Consider the following 18227-nt stretch of genomic DNA (forward strand, 5'->3'; position numbering starts at 1 on the left):
GGCCGATTGATGGGTAATTAGTGGGTGTTTAGAGGAGAGAATAGATGGAAACACTGCGCTTGGGTGGTGATCTGATGTCGGATCTGCGGGCGATCTATTGGTGTGGGTGGGTGATCAGTTTGCCCGCAAGGGGCAGGTTAGGGGCTGATTGATGGGTGGCAGTGACAGGGGTGATTGATGGGTGGCAGTGACAGGGGGTGATTGACAGGTGATTGACAGGTGATCAGTGGGTTATTACAGGGAAGGACAGATGTAAATAATGCCCTGGCGAATTGATAAGGGGGGGTCTGAGGGCAATCTGAGCGTGTAGGCGGGTGATTGGGTGCCCGCAAGGGGCAGATTAGGGTCTGATCTGATGGGTAACAGTGACAGGTGGTGATAGGGGGTGATTGATGGGTAATTAGTGGGTGTTTAGAGGAGAGAATAGATGGAAACACTGCGCTTGGGTGGTGATCTGATGTCGGATCTGCGGGCGATCTATTGGTGTGGGTGGGTGATCAGTTTGCCCGCAAGGGCGGGTTAGGGGCTGATTGTTGGGTGGCAGTGACAGGGGGTGATTGATGGGTGATAGGTGATTGGCAGGTGATTGACAGGTGATCAGTGGGTTATTACAGGGAAGGACAGATGTAATTAATGCACTGGTGAATTGATAAGGGGGGGGTCTGAGGGCAATCTGAGCGTGTGGGCGGGTGATTGGGTGCCCGCAAGGGGAAGCTTAGGGTCTGATCTGATAGGTAACAGTGACAGGTGGTGATAGGGGGTGATTGATGGGTGATTGATGGGTAATTAGTGGGTGTTTAGAGAAGATAACAGATGTAAACAATACATTTGGGAGGTAATCTGACGGCGGGTTTGCGGGCGATCTAATGGTGTGGGTGGGTGATCAGATTGCCCGCAAGGGGCAGGTTAGGGGCTGATTGATGGGTGGCAGTGACAGGGGGTGACAGGGGGTGATTGATGGGTGATAGGTGATTGGCAGGTGATTGACAGGTGATCAGTGGGTTATTACAGGGAAGAACAGATGTAATTAATGCACTGGCGAATTGATAAGGGGGGGTCAGAGGGGAATCTGAGCGTGTTGGCGGGTGATTGGGTGCCCGCAAGGGGCAGATTAGGGTCTGATCTGATAGGTAAAAGTGACAGGTGGTGATAGGGGGTGATTGATGGGTGATTGATGGGTAATTAGTGGGTGTTTAGAGGAGAGAATAGATGTAAACAATGGATTTGGGAGGTGATCTGATGTCGGATCTGCGGGCGATCTATTGGTGTGGGTGGGTGATCAGATTGCCCGCAAGGGGCAGGTTAGGGGCTGATTGTTGGGTGGCAGTGACAGGGGGTGATTGATGGGTGATTGATGGGTGATTGATGGGTGATTGACGGGTGATTGACAGGTTATCAGGGAAGATAGATGCATACAGTACACAGGGGGGGGGGGTGATCAGGAGGGGGCAGGGGGGGGATAAAAAAAAAATAGCATTGACAGATAGTGACAGGGAGTGATTGATGGGTTATTAGGGGGGTGATTGGGTGCAAACAGGGGTCTGGGGGGTGGGCAGGGGGGGGTCTGAAGGGTGCTGTGGGCGATCAGTGGGCGGGGGGGGGGGCAGATCAGTGTGTTTGGGTGCAGACTAGGGTGGCTGCAGCCTGCCCTGTTGGTCCCTCGGACACTGGGATCACCAGGGCAGGAGGCAGCCTGTATAATACACTTTGTATACATTACAAAGTGTATTATACACTTTGTAGCGGCGATCGCGGGGTTAACATCCCGCCGGCGCTTCCGTATGGCCGGCGGGATGTTACGGCGGGTGGGCGGAGCCAGTTGCCGGGGGAAGCGCGCGTCATCAATGACGCGATCGCTCCCCCGGCATGCCTAAAGGACGCGCCGCCTAAAGGCGTATTGCGGTCCTTTAGGCGTCCACTTTGCCGCCGCCCATGGGCTGTGGGCGGTCGGCAAGTGGTTAAAGTAAAGCTGTAAGGAAAAAGTGCCCCTGGGAAGGACTTACCTCAGGAGGGGGGAGCCGCAGGATCCTAATGATGATTCCGCTGTCCTTCACAGCCAGCTCATTCCACCTCTGGCTCCCCCACAGCATCACTGACCATAATATTTGCATGCCGCGGTGCTTGCAGGAGCACTAGTGCCTTCCCCACAAGCGGCGACAAGGACTAAGGAGGAAGGGGAAAGCCTCTTTAGGATCCAGAGGCTTCCCCTTCCTCAGGTAATACCTCCTAGGGGCACGTTCTTTGCTTCAGGTACACTTAAAATATAAATTGAGGGGTAAGCTATTAAAGTATATTTAAGTAAGGTATTTCTTGCTATATATTGTGTATCAAGGAATACCTTGCTGCTGGTGACCTGACAGTAGAGGGGTTAAACCAGGTGCTCTGGTAATGGAGGGGTTACCTTGGTGCAGGTGCTCTGGTAATGGAGGGGTTACCTTGCTGCGGGTTCTCTGGTAATGGAGGGGTTACCTTGCTGCTGGTCCTCTGGTAATGGAAGGGTTACCTTGCTGCAGGTGCTCTGGTAATGGAGGGGTTACCTTGCTGTGGGTGCTCTGGTAATGGAGGGCTTACCTTGCTGCAGGTGCTCTGGTAATGGAGGGGTTACCTTGCTGCCGGTGCTCTGGTAATGGAGGGGTTACCTTGCTGCAGGTGCTCTGGTAATGGAGGGGTTACCTTGCTGCAGGTGCTCTGGTAATGGAGGGGTTACCTTGCTGCAGGTAATCTGGTAATGGAGGGGTTACCTTGCTGCAGGTGCTCTGGTAATGGAGGGGTTACCTTGCTGCTGGTGCTCTAATAATGGAGGGCTTACCTTGCTGCAGGTGCTCTGGCAGTGGAGGGGTTACCTTGCTGTAGGTGCTCTGGTAATGGAGGGGTTACCTTGCTGCCGGTGCTCTGGTAATGGAGGGGTTCCCTTGCTGCCGGTGCTCTGGTAATGGAGGGGTTACCTTGCTGCCGGTGCTCTGGTAATGGAGGGGTTACCTTGCTGCCGGTGCTCTGGTAATGGAGGGGTTACCTTGCTGCAGGTGCTCTGGTAATGGAGGGCTTACCTTGCTGCAGGTGCTCTGGTAATGGAGGGGTTACCTTGCTGCAGGTGCTCTGGTAATGGAGGGCTTACCTTGCTGCAGGTGCTCTGGTAATGGAGGGCTTACCTTGCTGCAGGTGCTCTGGTAATGGAGGGGTTACCTTGCTGTAGGTGCTCTGGCAATGGAGGGGTTACCTTGCTGCAGGTGCTCTGGCAATGGAGGGGTTACCTTGCTGCGGGTGCTTTGGTAATGGAGGGGTTACCTTGCTGCGGGTGCTCTGGTAATGGAGGGGTTACCTTGCTGCGGGTGCTCTGATAATGGAGGGGTTACCTTGCTGCGGGTGCTCTGGTAATGGAGGGGTTACCTTGCTGCGGGTGCTCTGGTAATGGAGAGGTTACCTTGCTGCGGGTTCTCTGGTAATGGAGGGGTTACCTTGCTGTGGGTGCTCTGGTAATGGAGGGGTTACCTTGCTGTGGGTGATCTGGTAATGGAGGGCTTACCTTGCTGCGGGTGCTCTGGTAATGGAGGGGTTACCTTGCTGCAGGTGCTCTGGTAATGGAGGGGTTACCTTGCTGCAGGTGCTCTGGTAATGGAGGGCTTACCTTGCTGCAGGTGCTCTGGTAATGGAGGGCTTACCTTGCTGCAGGTGCTCTGGTAATGGAGGGGTTACCTTGCTGCAGGTGCTCTGGTAATGGAGGGGTCACCTTGCTGCAGGTGCTCTGGTAATGGAGGGGTTACCTTGCTGCAGGTGCTTTGGTAATGGAGGGGTTACCTTGCTGCAGGTGCTTTGGTAATGGAGGGCTTACCTTGCTGCAGGTGCTCTGGTAATGGAGGGGGTTATCTTGCTCCACATTGGGGGAAAGGGGGGAGGTGCCAAGTTGCTATTCATCAACGCTCCTTATAAAGATGAGGGAGGGGTGAGTGGCCAAGCTGCTACTCAAAGTATTTATGAATGTATATTTATATTTTTAAAGGACCATTATACAAATACAGTACAGTACCTGTAACATGTACATTTGACTCAGAGTAAAATGCACCATAAATCATTTTTTCATATGTCGCTGTGAGTAGAAAGTAAAGATCTGACAGGTTTTGAACTGGTGAAATTCCTCATGTCCGTGTATTTACGCATGCAATGTTTTGAACACGTACGTTTTGCTACAGTAGCTTAATGATTGCCAATGAGAAAGTGTACACAGTGCTCAAAATTATGCTGGGGAGTTGTAGATTTTTTTTCTCACATGTGTAATTCGCATTTAAGTGTGAACAAACCCATTGATCAACATTGTAAGTTCTAACACAAATTTGCACGTGGGAAAATACATGGGATTTTGAGAAGAGGAAACCCTGACCGAAAGACAATTTTCGTAAGTTACACTGTCCTCAGTTTGTAAGGGATAGACAGTAAATGTTGAGTAGACTGCATGTATGCATTTGCAAAGGGTTACTGATCTGAGTAGTTGCAAGGTTTGCACATATGAATAAAAGCAATAAGGCAATAATTCTAATAGAGAACAAAATCATGACAATAACAGCATTTCTAAACATTGAAAAGACACTAATAAAACTCATTTAAGCAAGGATGGCACAGAATATGTCTAAACCATAGAATTCACATAGATTCTTTAGTTCCACAACTGAGCCACATTACTACACAATGTCCCTAATAATCTCATTTACCCTGCTGTCAGTTCCTACTTTCTCTAATGCATAGCATTTTAATGAGCAATATTTGGAGGAAACCAAATTACAACAACAGACAGGAAAGGAATTCTCTGTATGTCTATAAAGAGGTCAATGGGTTAGGTGAAGCTCTGGCAAGCCACAGTGACAAGCAGAGTACATTCCGCCTGGATCTAGAAGCTGCATGGTTGAAGTCAACCTGTAGTTGTTGGTGTTACAAGTCTGGCAATAGACTGCTTTATACACTACCGAACACGGGAATAAAAGATCATTTGCAGACAAGAGAAGAGGAGCCAGCCTGCTCGCTCCACACCACATTATTCTGCAGAACAAAGGACTCACAGGTGGAAATAGCGGGAGGAAACATCACATTGTAGATGAACTATAATCCAAAGTAAAAGCAAAATGACAAAACCTAAACACACAATAATGCTGTTTCATACATTCCCTAGAAATGTCATGTTAAAGTAAACCTGCGAGTTTAAAGTGGAGAAAAATCATATACTTACCTCAGTAGAGGCTCCAGAGGCTTCTAGTCGGGACCCTCTGAAACTTTGCAGCCACACGATTGTCTGTGAGCAAGCGCAACCATACTGTGCAATCGCTGGACAGCTCACGCCTGCGCAGTAGAATCTCATGGTCCGCAGAAAATGCCAAGCCAGAGCTGCTCCATACTACTGCATAGGCGTGAGCGCATGCGCAGTGCAGCCACACTTAGTCACGAACAAGTCGACGGGGTTTGGGGGACCTGAGCACTGGAACGGCGAGGTGGGATTATCCAAAGGCTTCCCTCTATTGAGGTAAGAATTAGCTAAAAAAATAAATCACCCTCCTGTTTACACATTTATGACAGCCTTAAAGTGAGAGGACCTTACCAAGGGGTATCGGGAGACTGAACTGCGGGCTGCATATTAGCTGCTAGTAAGACTGTCATCATAATTTTAGCCAGGCAGATACACGCAGCCAGAGTACAGCCTCCTTAGGTAAGGTTTTCTGACATTCGCGCTGTCATGAATGTGGAAACAGCAGAGTGATTTATTTTTTTACTAATTCTTAACCCATCACTATCCCTTCTTCTAGCAATATCTTCAGTATAAATATTTTTTTGTTTTTTTTTGTTTTTGTTTTAATTCGCGATAGTGGTCCTTTAAGAGAGTTAGGGTCTTTTTACACCTAGAGAGGACCCAAGGCGTGTATTTTGAATATTAAGAGTACACAGAGGCATGTCCTGTGCACAATCATATGCCTCTGTGTCTCTGTATTGCTTCCTCTAGTCCCCCCCCCCCCCTACCTGCAGCCTGTCATTCTATATTGGCTCCCCCGCCTCTGTCTCCGCCGCTGCCTGCCTCCATGAGCTTCCTCCAATCGGAAGCTGAGCCGCGACCTGGGAGGTACTGCTTAGCTTCCGATTGCAGGACCCTCAAGGAGGTGGGTAGCGGCGGGGACAGAGGCGGGGGAACCGATATAGAATGACAGGCTGCAGGTAAATACAAGGCTAGTGGCAGATTGTCGCTAGCTAGCGCTTTTTTCAGGGGCGCACAGCAGACCCCAGGGGGACTAGAGACGGCAATACAGAGACACAGAGGCATGTGATTATGCACAGGACATGCCTCTTTGTTGTCTTAAAGGGAACCTGTACTGAGTAAAAATATTTAAAATAAACACATGAGGTAACTTCAAATTAACATTACATGGTAATGTTGCCATCAGTTCCTCTCAGAAGCTCACCATTTTCTTCTGACAATGATCCCTTCCAGTTCTGACCACATTTTGTCAGAACTGAAGTATATCAGTTGCTGTCAGTTATTTATCAGTTGCTGTCAGTTATAGCTGAGAGGACGACTGATGTGCCAAGTAATGTCTATGTTTCCCTATGGCTCAAATAGGCAATGTTACAGTTTAACAGTGTGCTGATCAGAAAGCTGTTATAGGGTAATGGCCATTTTTAAAACGGAGGACGGAGAATTTCCTTATTCACAGTGGACAAACAGGATGCGGGAGAAAGAGATTGAGGAGTAGACTACATGGGAGGTAAGTATGACTTATGCATGTTTATTTTGACTTTTCATTTTCAGTTCAGGTTTTCTTTAAGATTCAAAATACCTGTCTCTGGTTCTCTTCAATCAGTTGTTCTCAGTTGTAACTGAAAGAAAACTGGCTTTAAAAGTAATTCCCATGTTTCCCTATGGCTCAGTTCCCACTATATGCCTTTTTAACTGAAAGCTTTTTCATAATGCACTGCTATGGAGAGAAAAACGCATACCAATGCTTACTAATGCGTTCTAACGCATACCAATACATTAAGTGTAAAAGGACCCTAAGTGCACTTTCACACTATGCGTGTTGTGTTGCATCTAATGAAAAATAGGATCGCAATGGTACTCAGTCTCATGCATAGAAGCAAACTGTACATAGAAGTATGCTTCACCACAACTCTAATAGTGCACCTAATGCAAGTATATGCAGCTTGGAACATGTAGAACAAAATAGTGGGTTCAGGATGGTAAATTAAGATTGGCCTTTTATTGCTGCAAAACAGAAGAGAATTATGCACTCCCCCCACCTTACAAGCATCTCATAGCCCTAGCTACATCATCAGTGGTCAGAGATGGAACGTGGGGAGCAGGAAAGCCAGTACCCCAGTGGTACCCACCAACATTCACCACTCATTCATCCGGAGGCTTCTGTAACTTGTTTTGTAACAATACATTCTCTAAATGCTCTTTCATGTAATGATGGTTGGATAATTTATGGGCTCTGATGGTGGATGTGAGTGCCGGACCAAAGTTCTATATTTGCAGCTTGAAACTGGCCCAATCAAACGCCGCTCCTGATGATTTTCGTTGGCCCAGTGCCAAGCTACATACAATTTCCATTACATTTGCATGCAAACCAGAATTATTAGAATCTTATTGACCATCTCTATTAACCAGCAGCCATTGGGTTGTACTGGAGCTCTAGCTACTTCTAAAGGAGTGACCTCTTTTTACCCCATATCCTCCTATCATGTCTATACTGAGAGGAAAATGGATTTCCCCTATACCATTGGCTGTTCTGCATCACGTGATGTATACAAACCACAGTAGAGTACAAAATCCATGACTTTGTCGGTGATGACAGATGAAAAACACATCACAGTGATGCAAACTTCGCAATGGGAGGAGCCGAGCTTTCATGTGAAACGTGCAGCTAAGTATCTAGGAGCATATTTAGCATCCCTTTTTTTTTTTAAAGATGCTCCTTAGCCTTCACTAGAGATAATAACCAACCGCAAATGGACCATTATAAAATTCTGGCTTATCTTATCTGTCTGCAATGTTGTGAAAAAGAAAAAATACCTGATGGTAGAATATCTATAAAACGTACCACTATATTCAGTATTTCGGGATGAACCAATTATGTTTAATGGCACTAACTGAATGTAGGGATAAAAGTTCAATATGTTACCTCCGAAATAATGGGCTGATCTCTGTAGCTTCAGAGCCCTACACAGTGTGAGGCTGAGCTACTGTACTAGAAGAGAAGCCGGTGGGTTTGGCACACCTGATAACAAAGCAAATCTATGTACACACCTTCAGCTAATGTCACCTGCAAGAACAAGGCTAGCAACACATTCCATTACCATGGACTAGGGCAGAGGAACGACATGCAGAGCATGATGGAATGGCACGCAGTGGGAGGGGTAACTAGGGGGAACAATGGAGTCTACCAAGGCTCAGAGATTAGATGATTCGGCAGTCTTGCTGATAAATTGGGGGGATTTGGGGTCACTGTACATACACTAGATTCTCGGCAGAGGGGGCCCCCAATGGCTGACTCAGCCAAGAATCATCTAAGGTGAGTATGAGGCTTTATTGGCTAGTGTCAGTAAATGGACATTGCCTTGGTGATCAGGGATCAGATACTTTTGAAGCGGACAACTGCAGGTACTGAGTGTATCAATTAGGGCTATTGGTTGGGGAAGGCAATGATAAGGGTTAGGGGATTGGGTAAGGGGAGGTTGGTTTTAAATGTTGGGGTTAGAAGACATAGGTTTGGCATCAGGAATGTTCCACTGTTGGGGGTGGTGGTGGTTAGGAAGGTGTTAAAGTCTAGGGAGGAGATTAGGGTTAGGGCTCAGGATGGGTATTTAGTGTTAACAGGGCCAGTTAGGGGATCTGGGGAGATGCACTAAAGGAAAACGAAGACAAATGTGTTGCTGACATCCTTCCCATCAAACGCTTGTGCTAAAACAGGCGGTGCACCGCTAAATCCAAATGTGACCTCCAATAATTGGTTCAGACATAACATTTTATTAACTTCCTCTTTAAGTGAGGAAAAAAAAGTGATTCCCTCCAAATCAGCTCTGTAACTTACCATGATATTACCTAACATTATTTCTGATTCTTAACTTGGTTTTACTTTACAAACACCAGCCATTGTGAAACGCTCCTGATACTAGGTGCTAAACGGGAGTACCAGCCTGCTCTAATTTTATCTCCAGGTTTTTAAAGAGAGAAACAAGGTTCCCTACTCTGTGTGGGGAAATCAGTAGCAAAAAAAATCAGACCTTACAAACGTTGCGAGATGTCAAGTTGCCATAGTGATAAGGCCTTAAAATTCTAAGCTGTCCGTACTTCTACAGAAATTATTTGTGAAAAAAATGAATAAAAAATAATGGGGTCAATCGTCTAATTCAGGAACAACTGCTAACCCAACAGGTAACAGGAAGGAAACGCTGAAGAGTGAAAAAGCTCGTTACAATCATATAAAGTAAAGAATTTGAGAAAGGATATTTGTTAACTCGTCGCCATAAAGCAATCATCATGCTGCATTAGAAAGGGTAGTAAACAACTAATCCTGGACTACCTGACAACACCAGGCACTGGACATGCCCCATCCCAGACATTTATATACATCAGCATCCTGTATTTTGCCATTCACTATAAGGCTGCTTTTGGAGGTGCAAGCTCTGAGGCTGAAGCAAAACTGTGTACAATTTTGAACATCCAATCATATTCAGATTACATGTAAACTACCACTCACATGATTGGGTATTTAAAGTGAAGAAAGCTTCACATGGGTTTTCTTAAAGGGCACCTGAAGTGAGAGGAATATGGAGGCTGCCATATTTATATCCTATCTATTTCCTTTTAAAGAGACACTAAAGTGGAATGTGTGTATGTGTAGTACAGCTAAGAAATAAAACATTAGGAGCAGAGACATAAGTCTAATATTGTTTCCAGTACAGGAACAGTTAAGAAACTCCAGTTATCTATGCAAAAGAGCCATTGAGCTCCATGACTTTGAAAGTCACAGAGAGCTCTGTCTTCCGAAGCTTGTTATCTCAACTGTCAGTGACTGTATTTTCTTTTTCTCTCCAGAGGACAGTTCAATAGCTCACTGGGCTGCTCTGTAAAATCATTTAGAATGCTGAGTAGTGTATAAACTGCAAATATTAGCGAATGATGCAATGTTATAAAAAAAAACACTATGTAACCGAACATAAAAATATGAGAATATTTTCTTTGCTACTAATGCTCTAGTAATCCGTACTACACAACCAATTCATTATATCATGATTTTTTTTCCACTTCAGTGTCTCTTTAAACAGTGCAAGTTGCTTGGCATCAATAGTGTCTGAATCACACACCTGAAGCAAGCATGTGGCTAATTCTGTCAGACTTCAGTCAGGAACATCTGATCTGCATGCTTGTTCCGGGTCTCTGACTAAATGTATCAAAGGCAGATGATCAGCAGGACTGCCAGGCAATGTGTATTAGCTATAATGAAATAAATATATCCATATCCATCTCAATTCAGGTGCACTTTAAAACGAAGGTCCGAGCAATGTAAAAATAAAAAAAATCCACTTACCTGGGGCTTCCTCCAGCTGGGTTGGCTTCCTCTGCGCTCCAGCGGACGGCTCACTGGTAGCGCTGACGTCATCCAGACTGTACAGTGCTGGCGCAGAAGTACTGAGCTTGCGCAGTACAGACTAGATGATGTCAGTGCGACTCTTACAGCCACTCGGGCAGGCGCAGTGGGCATCGTGCGCCAGAGGGGACTATGGGCCACCATTGGTGAGCAGAGCTGCGGCGAGGGCAAAGGACAGCTGGCAGGGGCTGGAGGAAGTCCTTGGTCCTTTTATTTTAATCAAGCTTGGATGTGTCCTTTAAAGGGAACCAGAGAGGAATGGCCAGCCAAAATAAAAAATGATTTTATACATACCTGGGGCTTCTTCCAGCCCCATAAGCCTGGATCGCTCCCACGCCGCCGTCCTCTGCTGCCTGGATCCGCCGGTACCGGGCCCGTCACTTCCGGCGGACGCGGCCAATTGTCCGCATCACAGGGACTCCCTCCATACCCGTACGCATGCGGCTGCGCAGTAGGCAGCCACATGCGTATTTGTATGGAGAGAGCACCCTGTACTGCGGAGAATTGGCCGCGTCCGCCGGCCGACTGGCCGACTCGCGGCAATGACGGGACCCGGTGGCGGCGGATCCAGGCAGCGGAGGACGGCGGCGTGGGAGCGATCCGTGCGTATGGGGCTGGAGGAAGCCCCAGGTATGCATATTTCATCCTCTCTGGTTCCCTTTTTAAGCAAGGATGTGACTCTGTGTTCACTTTAAATACCCTTTAACTGCACATCTTCTATAATAACTTAACTTCTGTGGAACAAGTATGCAGCCAGGATCATTGAAGACTTTGGAATTTGGAAGATATACCAATACTGATTTAATCTTCATACTTGTTCCAGATAAGTAACACACAGATTGCCGTTACAGCCAAGCATCTAGCATTCCATGCATTCCATTACTAGCTCAGCAATGGCAGCCTCCTAACTTTTCCCCTTACAAATCCTCACCGCTTATTCATGTTCTGAGACACGCAAAAGAAATCCACCGCTACGGAATGTAAGCTATAAATCTTAAATATTGGCAAATATTGTCCAAGAAATGTGTAGATTGTCAGAAGCTTTACAGTTAAAGCACAAACACAGAAATAAAGGGAAATATCTAGAGATAAATGTAATATAAAAACTCACAGCATATTAGTGATATCCTTATTATAGAGAATTGCTTTGAGAAACGCAGCACAAAGTGATGCCCAGTTTTGATTACCTTGGCAGATGCCAGTCCATGAAGCTAGCATGATGAGAATCAATAGCAGCCCGTAAGGTGGCTGCCACCTGAAGTTGCAGAGCTGGTGCCTGCTGTGAGCCCCCTCTTCACTGTTCTTCTGCATAGCCAGTTGCCTCTGACAGTTGCTGGAGCTCAGCATCACTTCTTACCGCAGCCCAAACTTAGGAACGTAGAGAATCCTTCCTGGCGGCACCTGCTGAGAAGTCCCGAACTCGTCTTCCTGCCTGCGCAATCCTGCGCTTCCCTGCCTGCTCCGCACTTTTATAGAGGGTGCCTGTGGCTGATGAGCGCTGAAGATCGCGGTAAGCACAGGCAGGATTCGCGTCATCGGCCCCTTGTATCCACCTCCCACCCTCTGCACAGCGCATCATACACCACATCGGTGCAAATGCTAAAAATACTCCCTTCAATCGTTATTTACCCGACACTGGAATCACGCAACTATCAACTTTGTGTCAAGTAACTCTTGAAATATAATATGCCCTACAAAACTAAACATTTCTGGGAACTACCAAAAATATTCAAAGGAACAGCAGCACTGGGCAAATGTGTTAATTAAAGGGGGCCATACACTAGGCGCCAACCAACCAATCGACCATCCAATTCGATTATTATAATCTAATTGGATGAAAATTGATGCTGCCAAGTGCATGCCCGACTAACAAAGCGACCAATTTCGGAACAGAAATTGGCCGCACAGTCGATCGCGCATGTTGGAAAATGTCAGGCCGAGGTTGGTTGGTCGGGTGCGCGGCGGTACGGCGGCCGAATTGCGAACGAGTGAAGAGACCACGAAACCTCCGCCGCAATGTATAAATGTGTGTAATGCATTTATACATTACTTGTCCGGTGTCAGCCTCCACGCGTGTTCCGTCCATCTCGCCGAGTCCCGCATACACACAGGCGGGGCTATGTCTGATGCAGGGCCGGGCCGAGGCAGAGGCGAGAGAAGCTCCAGCCTCAGGGCGCAGTGTAGGAGGGGGAGCAAAACTCACTCAGCTACCATTCCCATATTGTGTATGAAGCAGAGAAAAATAAGAAAAGGGGATACATGGCAGTGACTGCAAGCCAGATAACTAGAGATTAAGGTGTTGGGAGGATTGGGTGCCCTGGGGTGCCTCTTAGTCTAATAACAATCAGTGTGTGACGGCTGGGGTGGGAGGGATGGATGGGGCGCACTTTGGAGTCTCAGCCTTGGGTGCTGGAGGACCTTGTTCCAGCTCTGGTCTGATGTCACATAGGGGCATAGCGGCTGACGTCAGACTCTATGTGCCGCTAGCGTGTATGCGGCTTACTCGGAGAAATGGACGGATGGACCTGGTGAGCTGCTACAGGACAGGTAATGTATAAATGCACTACATTACATACATTTATACATTTTGGGGGCAGCGACGGGGCGGACGCAGCGGCTCAGCCGATTTCCTGATGATTTCATGCTGAAATCGGACGGGAATCAGCCTGTAGTGTATGGTCAGATTCGATTAGAGACAAATTTATCTCTTGGTCGCATCTGCCCATATTTGTTCTAATGTATGGGCACCTTAAGTCAGGCATGCATGCAAGGGTTAGTAATGCCCATCTTTCTGAAATGGAAGTTGATTGGACAGTGATCAGTGCACTCCTAATCTCTACGGGCTCTTTCACACTAGAGCCCTTTTTCATTGTTTCATCGCAAAGTCAAAACTTTGCATTGATTGACCAAGGTAAAATGAAAGTCCATAGACTTTCATTTTAAAGGGACTCCGAGCAGTGCCTGTGGGTATGCCTTTAAGCATACCCACAACTAATTAATTACATCCTCACACCTACCAGCATGATGTTTGTAATTATATCCCCCTGGGTTCCTTGTATTTCATTGCATTACGCTGAATGGAGCTGCCGACACTGGGGAAAGTGTCGTCCTGCATAATACAATGCTGAATAAGGAATCCAAGATGGTGGCCGCAAATTCGATTGCGAAAATAACGAAAACTAAAAGGCATAGGGTGGCGGTTTATACATCATTGGAAAGAGGAGAAAGAGAGCTTCAAAATGGTATGCATCTTTCCATAGTTACTGCACTGCTCAGAGTCCCTTTAACTTTCACACCCGATGCTGCGTTTCGATGCATTGCGGTACGACACACAAGGGATCAATTTATTGTCGGGAATCGACATTTTCCGGTCAGGTTAATTATTTACTACCGCCGCTACTCAGCGTCGCACCGCAGATTCCCAACGACATGCCGCAGCCTATTCAACGCTTGCAGGAAACGGCTCCTGCATGCGTTGTCTAATGTGAAAGAGCCCTACAGAATTTGGCTGAAATCTACTGAGCATCAAACAAGTGTCACATTGCTCCACACAGTGCAGCAGTACACAATCATCAGATCGGTTCATGGGTACATTAATGTGCCCATACACTTGCCGATTTTCCCTGGCAAATTCGATCGCTTAGATTGATGCCACAACATGGCTGCCCGATGATAGTTTTCATCATTTTCCGACTCTCAATCGCTCCGGATGGATGGAAAAATTTACCTTGAAGGGGACCGGTGCGTAGCGGTACATTTTAGGGCCAATCAACGGACTCGACCCCCAGCTGGTCTCCCCCATCTTAAACAGTGCTCTCCCTGGTCTATGCATGCAGAGTGTTGGCAGCAGAGCACGCACTCACCTGTCCTGTCTTCATCCATGGTGGGGACACCTGTATCCCGTGACCTCACAGCTTGTATGGAGTCATGTAATGTACATGTTGCTGGGCCACAGGGCACAGACTGCCAGAGGGGATGGAGAGAGGACATGGGAGCAGTGCGCTGGCCGACAGGTGAGTGTGGGCTCTGTTGCTTACACTCTGCACGGGCCGGAGAAGTTGTCCCTGTAGTGCAGCAGTGGAAGCCAGGGGTGTAGCAATAGGGGGTGCAGAGGTTGTGACCGCATTGGGGCCCTTGGGCCAGAGGGGCCCCGAGGGGACCTCCCTCAACTTCACTATTACCTCTCTATTGGTCCTGTGCTCATAATAATCACTTCTATAGATACTTTGAATAGTGGTAATAATATACAAACTGCTCTCCATCCCCCTCTTGCACCTCTGACACTGTGGTTGCCATTGGCAGGTTTTAGTGTGCCGTATCAATTGTTATGTTTAGAGTGCTTGGGGGACCCCAATGTAAACTTGCATTGGGGCCTACAGCTTCTTAGCTACGTGGCTGGTGGAAGCAACAGCAAAGATTTTTGAATAGAACTCTAGGCCAAATTTATTAAAAATATATTTGCAGTGTGTGGCAGGAATTCAGATTTCCATTAGAGAGGGATTTATCTGTTGGTCAAATCTGGTGGTCGTCTGCCAGTGTATGGCCACCTTAACTTTACAGTTTCCACACAGATGACGAAAGGCTTGAATGGAACAGATTTGAACAGGCAAACATGAACGGATTTCACCAACTTGGCGCAGCATGTGATGTGAAGGACCTCAGACAGTGCAAACACAGTTTCAGATTTATTTTATTTATTCTTTTAATTTTTTTTTTTTGGGGGGGGGGGGGGGGATGAACTGCGGCACATGGCAAGAAAAATATATACCCAGCAATACCATACTCTATCCTTATCCTTGGTGCCCCAGATCTTTCAGGTCCCTTACACACTGGAGCGGTGCTTTACCATGTTTTGCTGCAGGGTAACTCTACACCAATGAAAGTCTATGGGGCATCTCATACCTGGCGCGGCACGATCCACAGGAAGAGCCCGATTTAATGTGAAATCAACAGCATATTGTCGGGCAACTTGCGCAGTGACATGCGGCCAGTGGCGTAGCTAAGGATCTGCGGGCCCCGATGCAAGTTTTACAATGGGGCCCCCCAAGCACTCTATACATAACAATTGATACGACGCAGCAAATCCTGCCAATGGAAACTACAGTGTCAGAGGTGGAAGAAGAGGATGGGGAACAGTGTGTTAATGATTGCCACTATTCAAAGTATAGAAGTGATTATTATGAGCACAGGACCAATAGAGAGCTAATACTGTGACTGAGGGAGGGCCCCCTCTGGCCCAAGGGCCCCAATTCAGTTGCAACCTCTGCACCCCCTATTGCTACGCCCCTGGATGCGGCGACCGGAAGTTGTGTGAGTTTATGAAGACGCAGAGATTTTAAAATGTTTGGCGTCCATGTTGTGGCTCACATGCACGGAAGCATATTTTTTCAATGCAATTACGCGGAATTCAAATTTAGGCCACAGGAAGTGAGCGCTAGAGAGCCTTACTTCCTGCTTGGCCTGCAGTCAGAAGGGAGATTACCGCGCATTTCAGCAGTAATTCCCCAAGGCTATTTTAGCGCTGTGGAGGGATGCGATCGTCGCACCGCAGCGCTCCCATAACTTCGGTTTCCAGTCTCAAACAGGCATCAGAATCCTAGCAATGCATCTGGTGAGGGTTAAAGAGAGGAATAAGGCTCTCGGCTAAGATGACCCTGCACTCCAGATCACTTGGCAAAACTGGACAATATCCATACTCCTTCGTGTCCATTTTACCAGGCACCACTTTTTCAGTGTACTCTATGCACATGCTAGATTCTCGGCAGAGAGGGCCCCGACTGACGGCCTTAGCCAAGAACCATCTAATGTATGTACGAGGCTTCATGTTAGCCATGATGCTAGCCATAAACAGGTTGGTAATGGCCCAGTATGACATGGACCAGCATTAGGGTTGTGCAAAAGACTCCCACTTATAATAATGCTATATTTATAAGAGGCCAATCATATTTTACCACAAGATCACCAGTACTGTAATTACCCAATATTGGTGACCCACACCTCCATTCACTTGAATGAAATAATGGGACACAACACCTGCCCTAACTGTTGCTTTAATACCCTGCTCTTGCCTATGTGCAAGCATGTACATGCATTTTAATAAAGGTATTTACTTAACTGAACCTCACAGAATTTCTGCAGATTTATTTTGTTAATACATGATGCAAACAGCCAATTCATTGCGCTGCAATGAATAAGCAACACGCACAAACGCTCTATTTCTTTCTCATTTTATTTAACTGATCACAGCTCTGATGTGCAAAGAGCCAACCTAATCCACGGCTCTCTCTACATTTCTGCCTATGTATGACGCAACTGCCTATATCTCGGCAGGCAATCGCAGCTACTGGGGCATAATAACCAAAGGATTGCAATTTTTGACCTTTAGTAAATCAGGCACTTTAGATTATTCACTGAGTTTTCTCTTTGTGATACATGATAAGAGGTCATTAAACTTATGTGTGGCTGTGAGAAGCACTTCTAAAACAACAGAAGGAGCGGGCAGTTTCTAATCGTTTATTACCTGTTATTATGTATTTATAGAGTGCTGATAGTGACATAGTGATCACCATAGGAGCTATAGTGGTTGCTATCCGGCCCCTAGCCAAAGCTGCCTGTCTCAATGGCCAGTGATAAGAGGGACCATGGCGGGGCTCAAGGACACCAGCAGCAGTAGAGCAGAGTAGCAAGCGGAGCAGGGGAGGCAAGCAACTACAATCTCAAGGTACCACCGATGATCTACCTGCTCCTAGTCTTTTCTGTCTCCATGACTCCAGCACCCTCTCTAATCATGTGACCCGCTGCACATTCTGGTAGATTCTGTGAAGAGAGACAGCATTGGAACCATAAAGACGGTGACTACTGTGGAGGAAGGTGGATCTTTGGTCATGGGTCTACCTAATTTGAGGGGAGGGGGGGTCCCCCCCTCTGGCTACCAACTTCTTTGGAGTGCCTAATAGTTAGGGGTACCCTTGACTACGTATACTGGTGGTTGTATCTGGCTATCTATACTGGAGTATTCTACCTGATACTGGAAGCCCCTCTATCTATCTATACTGGGGGGCTACCCATACTGGTGAATGGGGGGCTCCCTCTGGCTGCTTATTTTGCATTTAACCTTATCCTGGGGGCCCTTCAGGCTACCAACTAATGGGGGTACCTACTACTGGGGGCACCTCTGGCTACCTATACTGGTGGCTAACTGATATGCCCATCCAGTCATGGCTACTATTACTGGAAGGGCTGCCTGGGGCTACCTCATGCTAAGGGGCTCCTCATACTGGAGAAATGGGGGGTACTTCTGGCTACCAAAGATCTTTTTTTTTTCCGGGGGGGGGGGGGGGGTTGCCCAGCCAAAATCTTACTGTGGGGACCAGTGATTTCTAGCTGTGCCCCTGAGCACATTTTATGCAGCAGTTTGCAGATGATATTGAGCAGTTCATGTTACTGTCAGAGATTACGGTATAATATTCCTATTGCAGTGTGCAGCCAATGATAGGGTGAGGACAACCTACCACTAGTATGGCTTTAGGAAGTAAGTACAGTCACTTCGGGGTATATTCACAAAACTGTCTCTCGATAAAAGCCAAAAAAGGGCAAGAATACACA

At 47.1% G+C, this 18227-nt stretch overlaps 1 protein-coding gene across 5 annotated transcripts in view; it reads right to left on the reverse strand.

Annotated features, from left to right (window-relative positions):
• NMU (neuromedin U) overlaps positions 1-12076 on the reverse strand; it is a 129892-nt gene extending 117816 nt beyond the window's left edge. For all 5 annotated transcript variants that reach the window (XM_068268549.1, XM_068268564.1, XM_068268558.1 and 2 more), the window contains exon 1: positions 11810-12076. In XM_068268549.1, coding sequence (XP_068124650.1) covers positions 11810-11969 — 160 coding nt within the window. In that variant the 5' untranslated portion in view covers positions 11970-12076. The remainder of the gene's footprint in view (positions 1-11809) is intronic.
• Positions 12077-18227: the final 6151 nt, after the last annotated feature.

Source organism: Hyperolius riggenbachi, chromosome 1, assembly GCF_040937935.1.
Source record: "Hyperolius riggenbachi isolate aHypRig1 chromosome 1, aHypRig1.pri, whole genome shotgun sequence".
NCBI lineage: Eukaryota > Metazoa > Chordata > Amphibia > Anura > Hyperoliidae > Hyperolius > Hyperolius riggenbachi.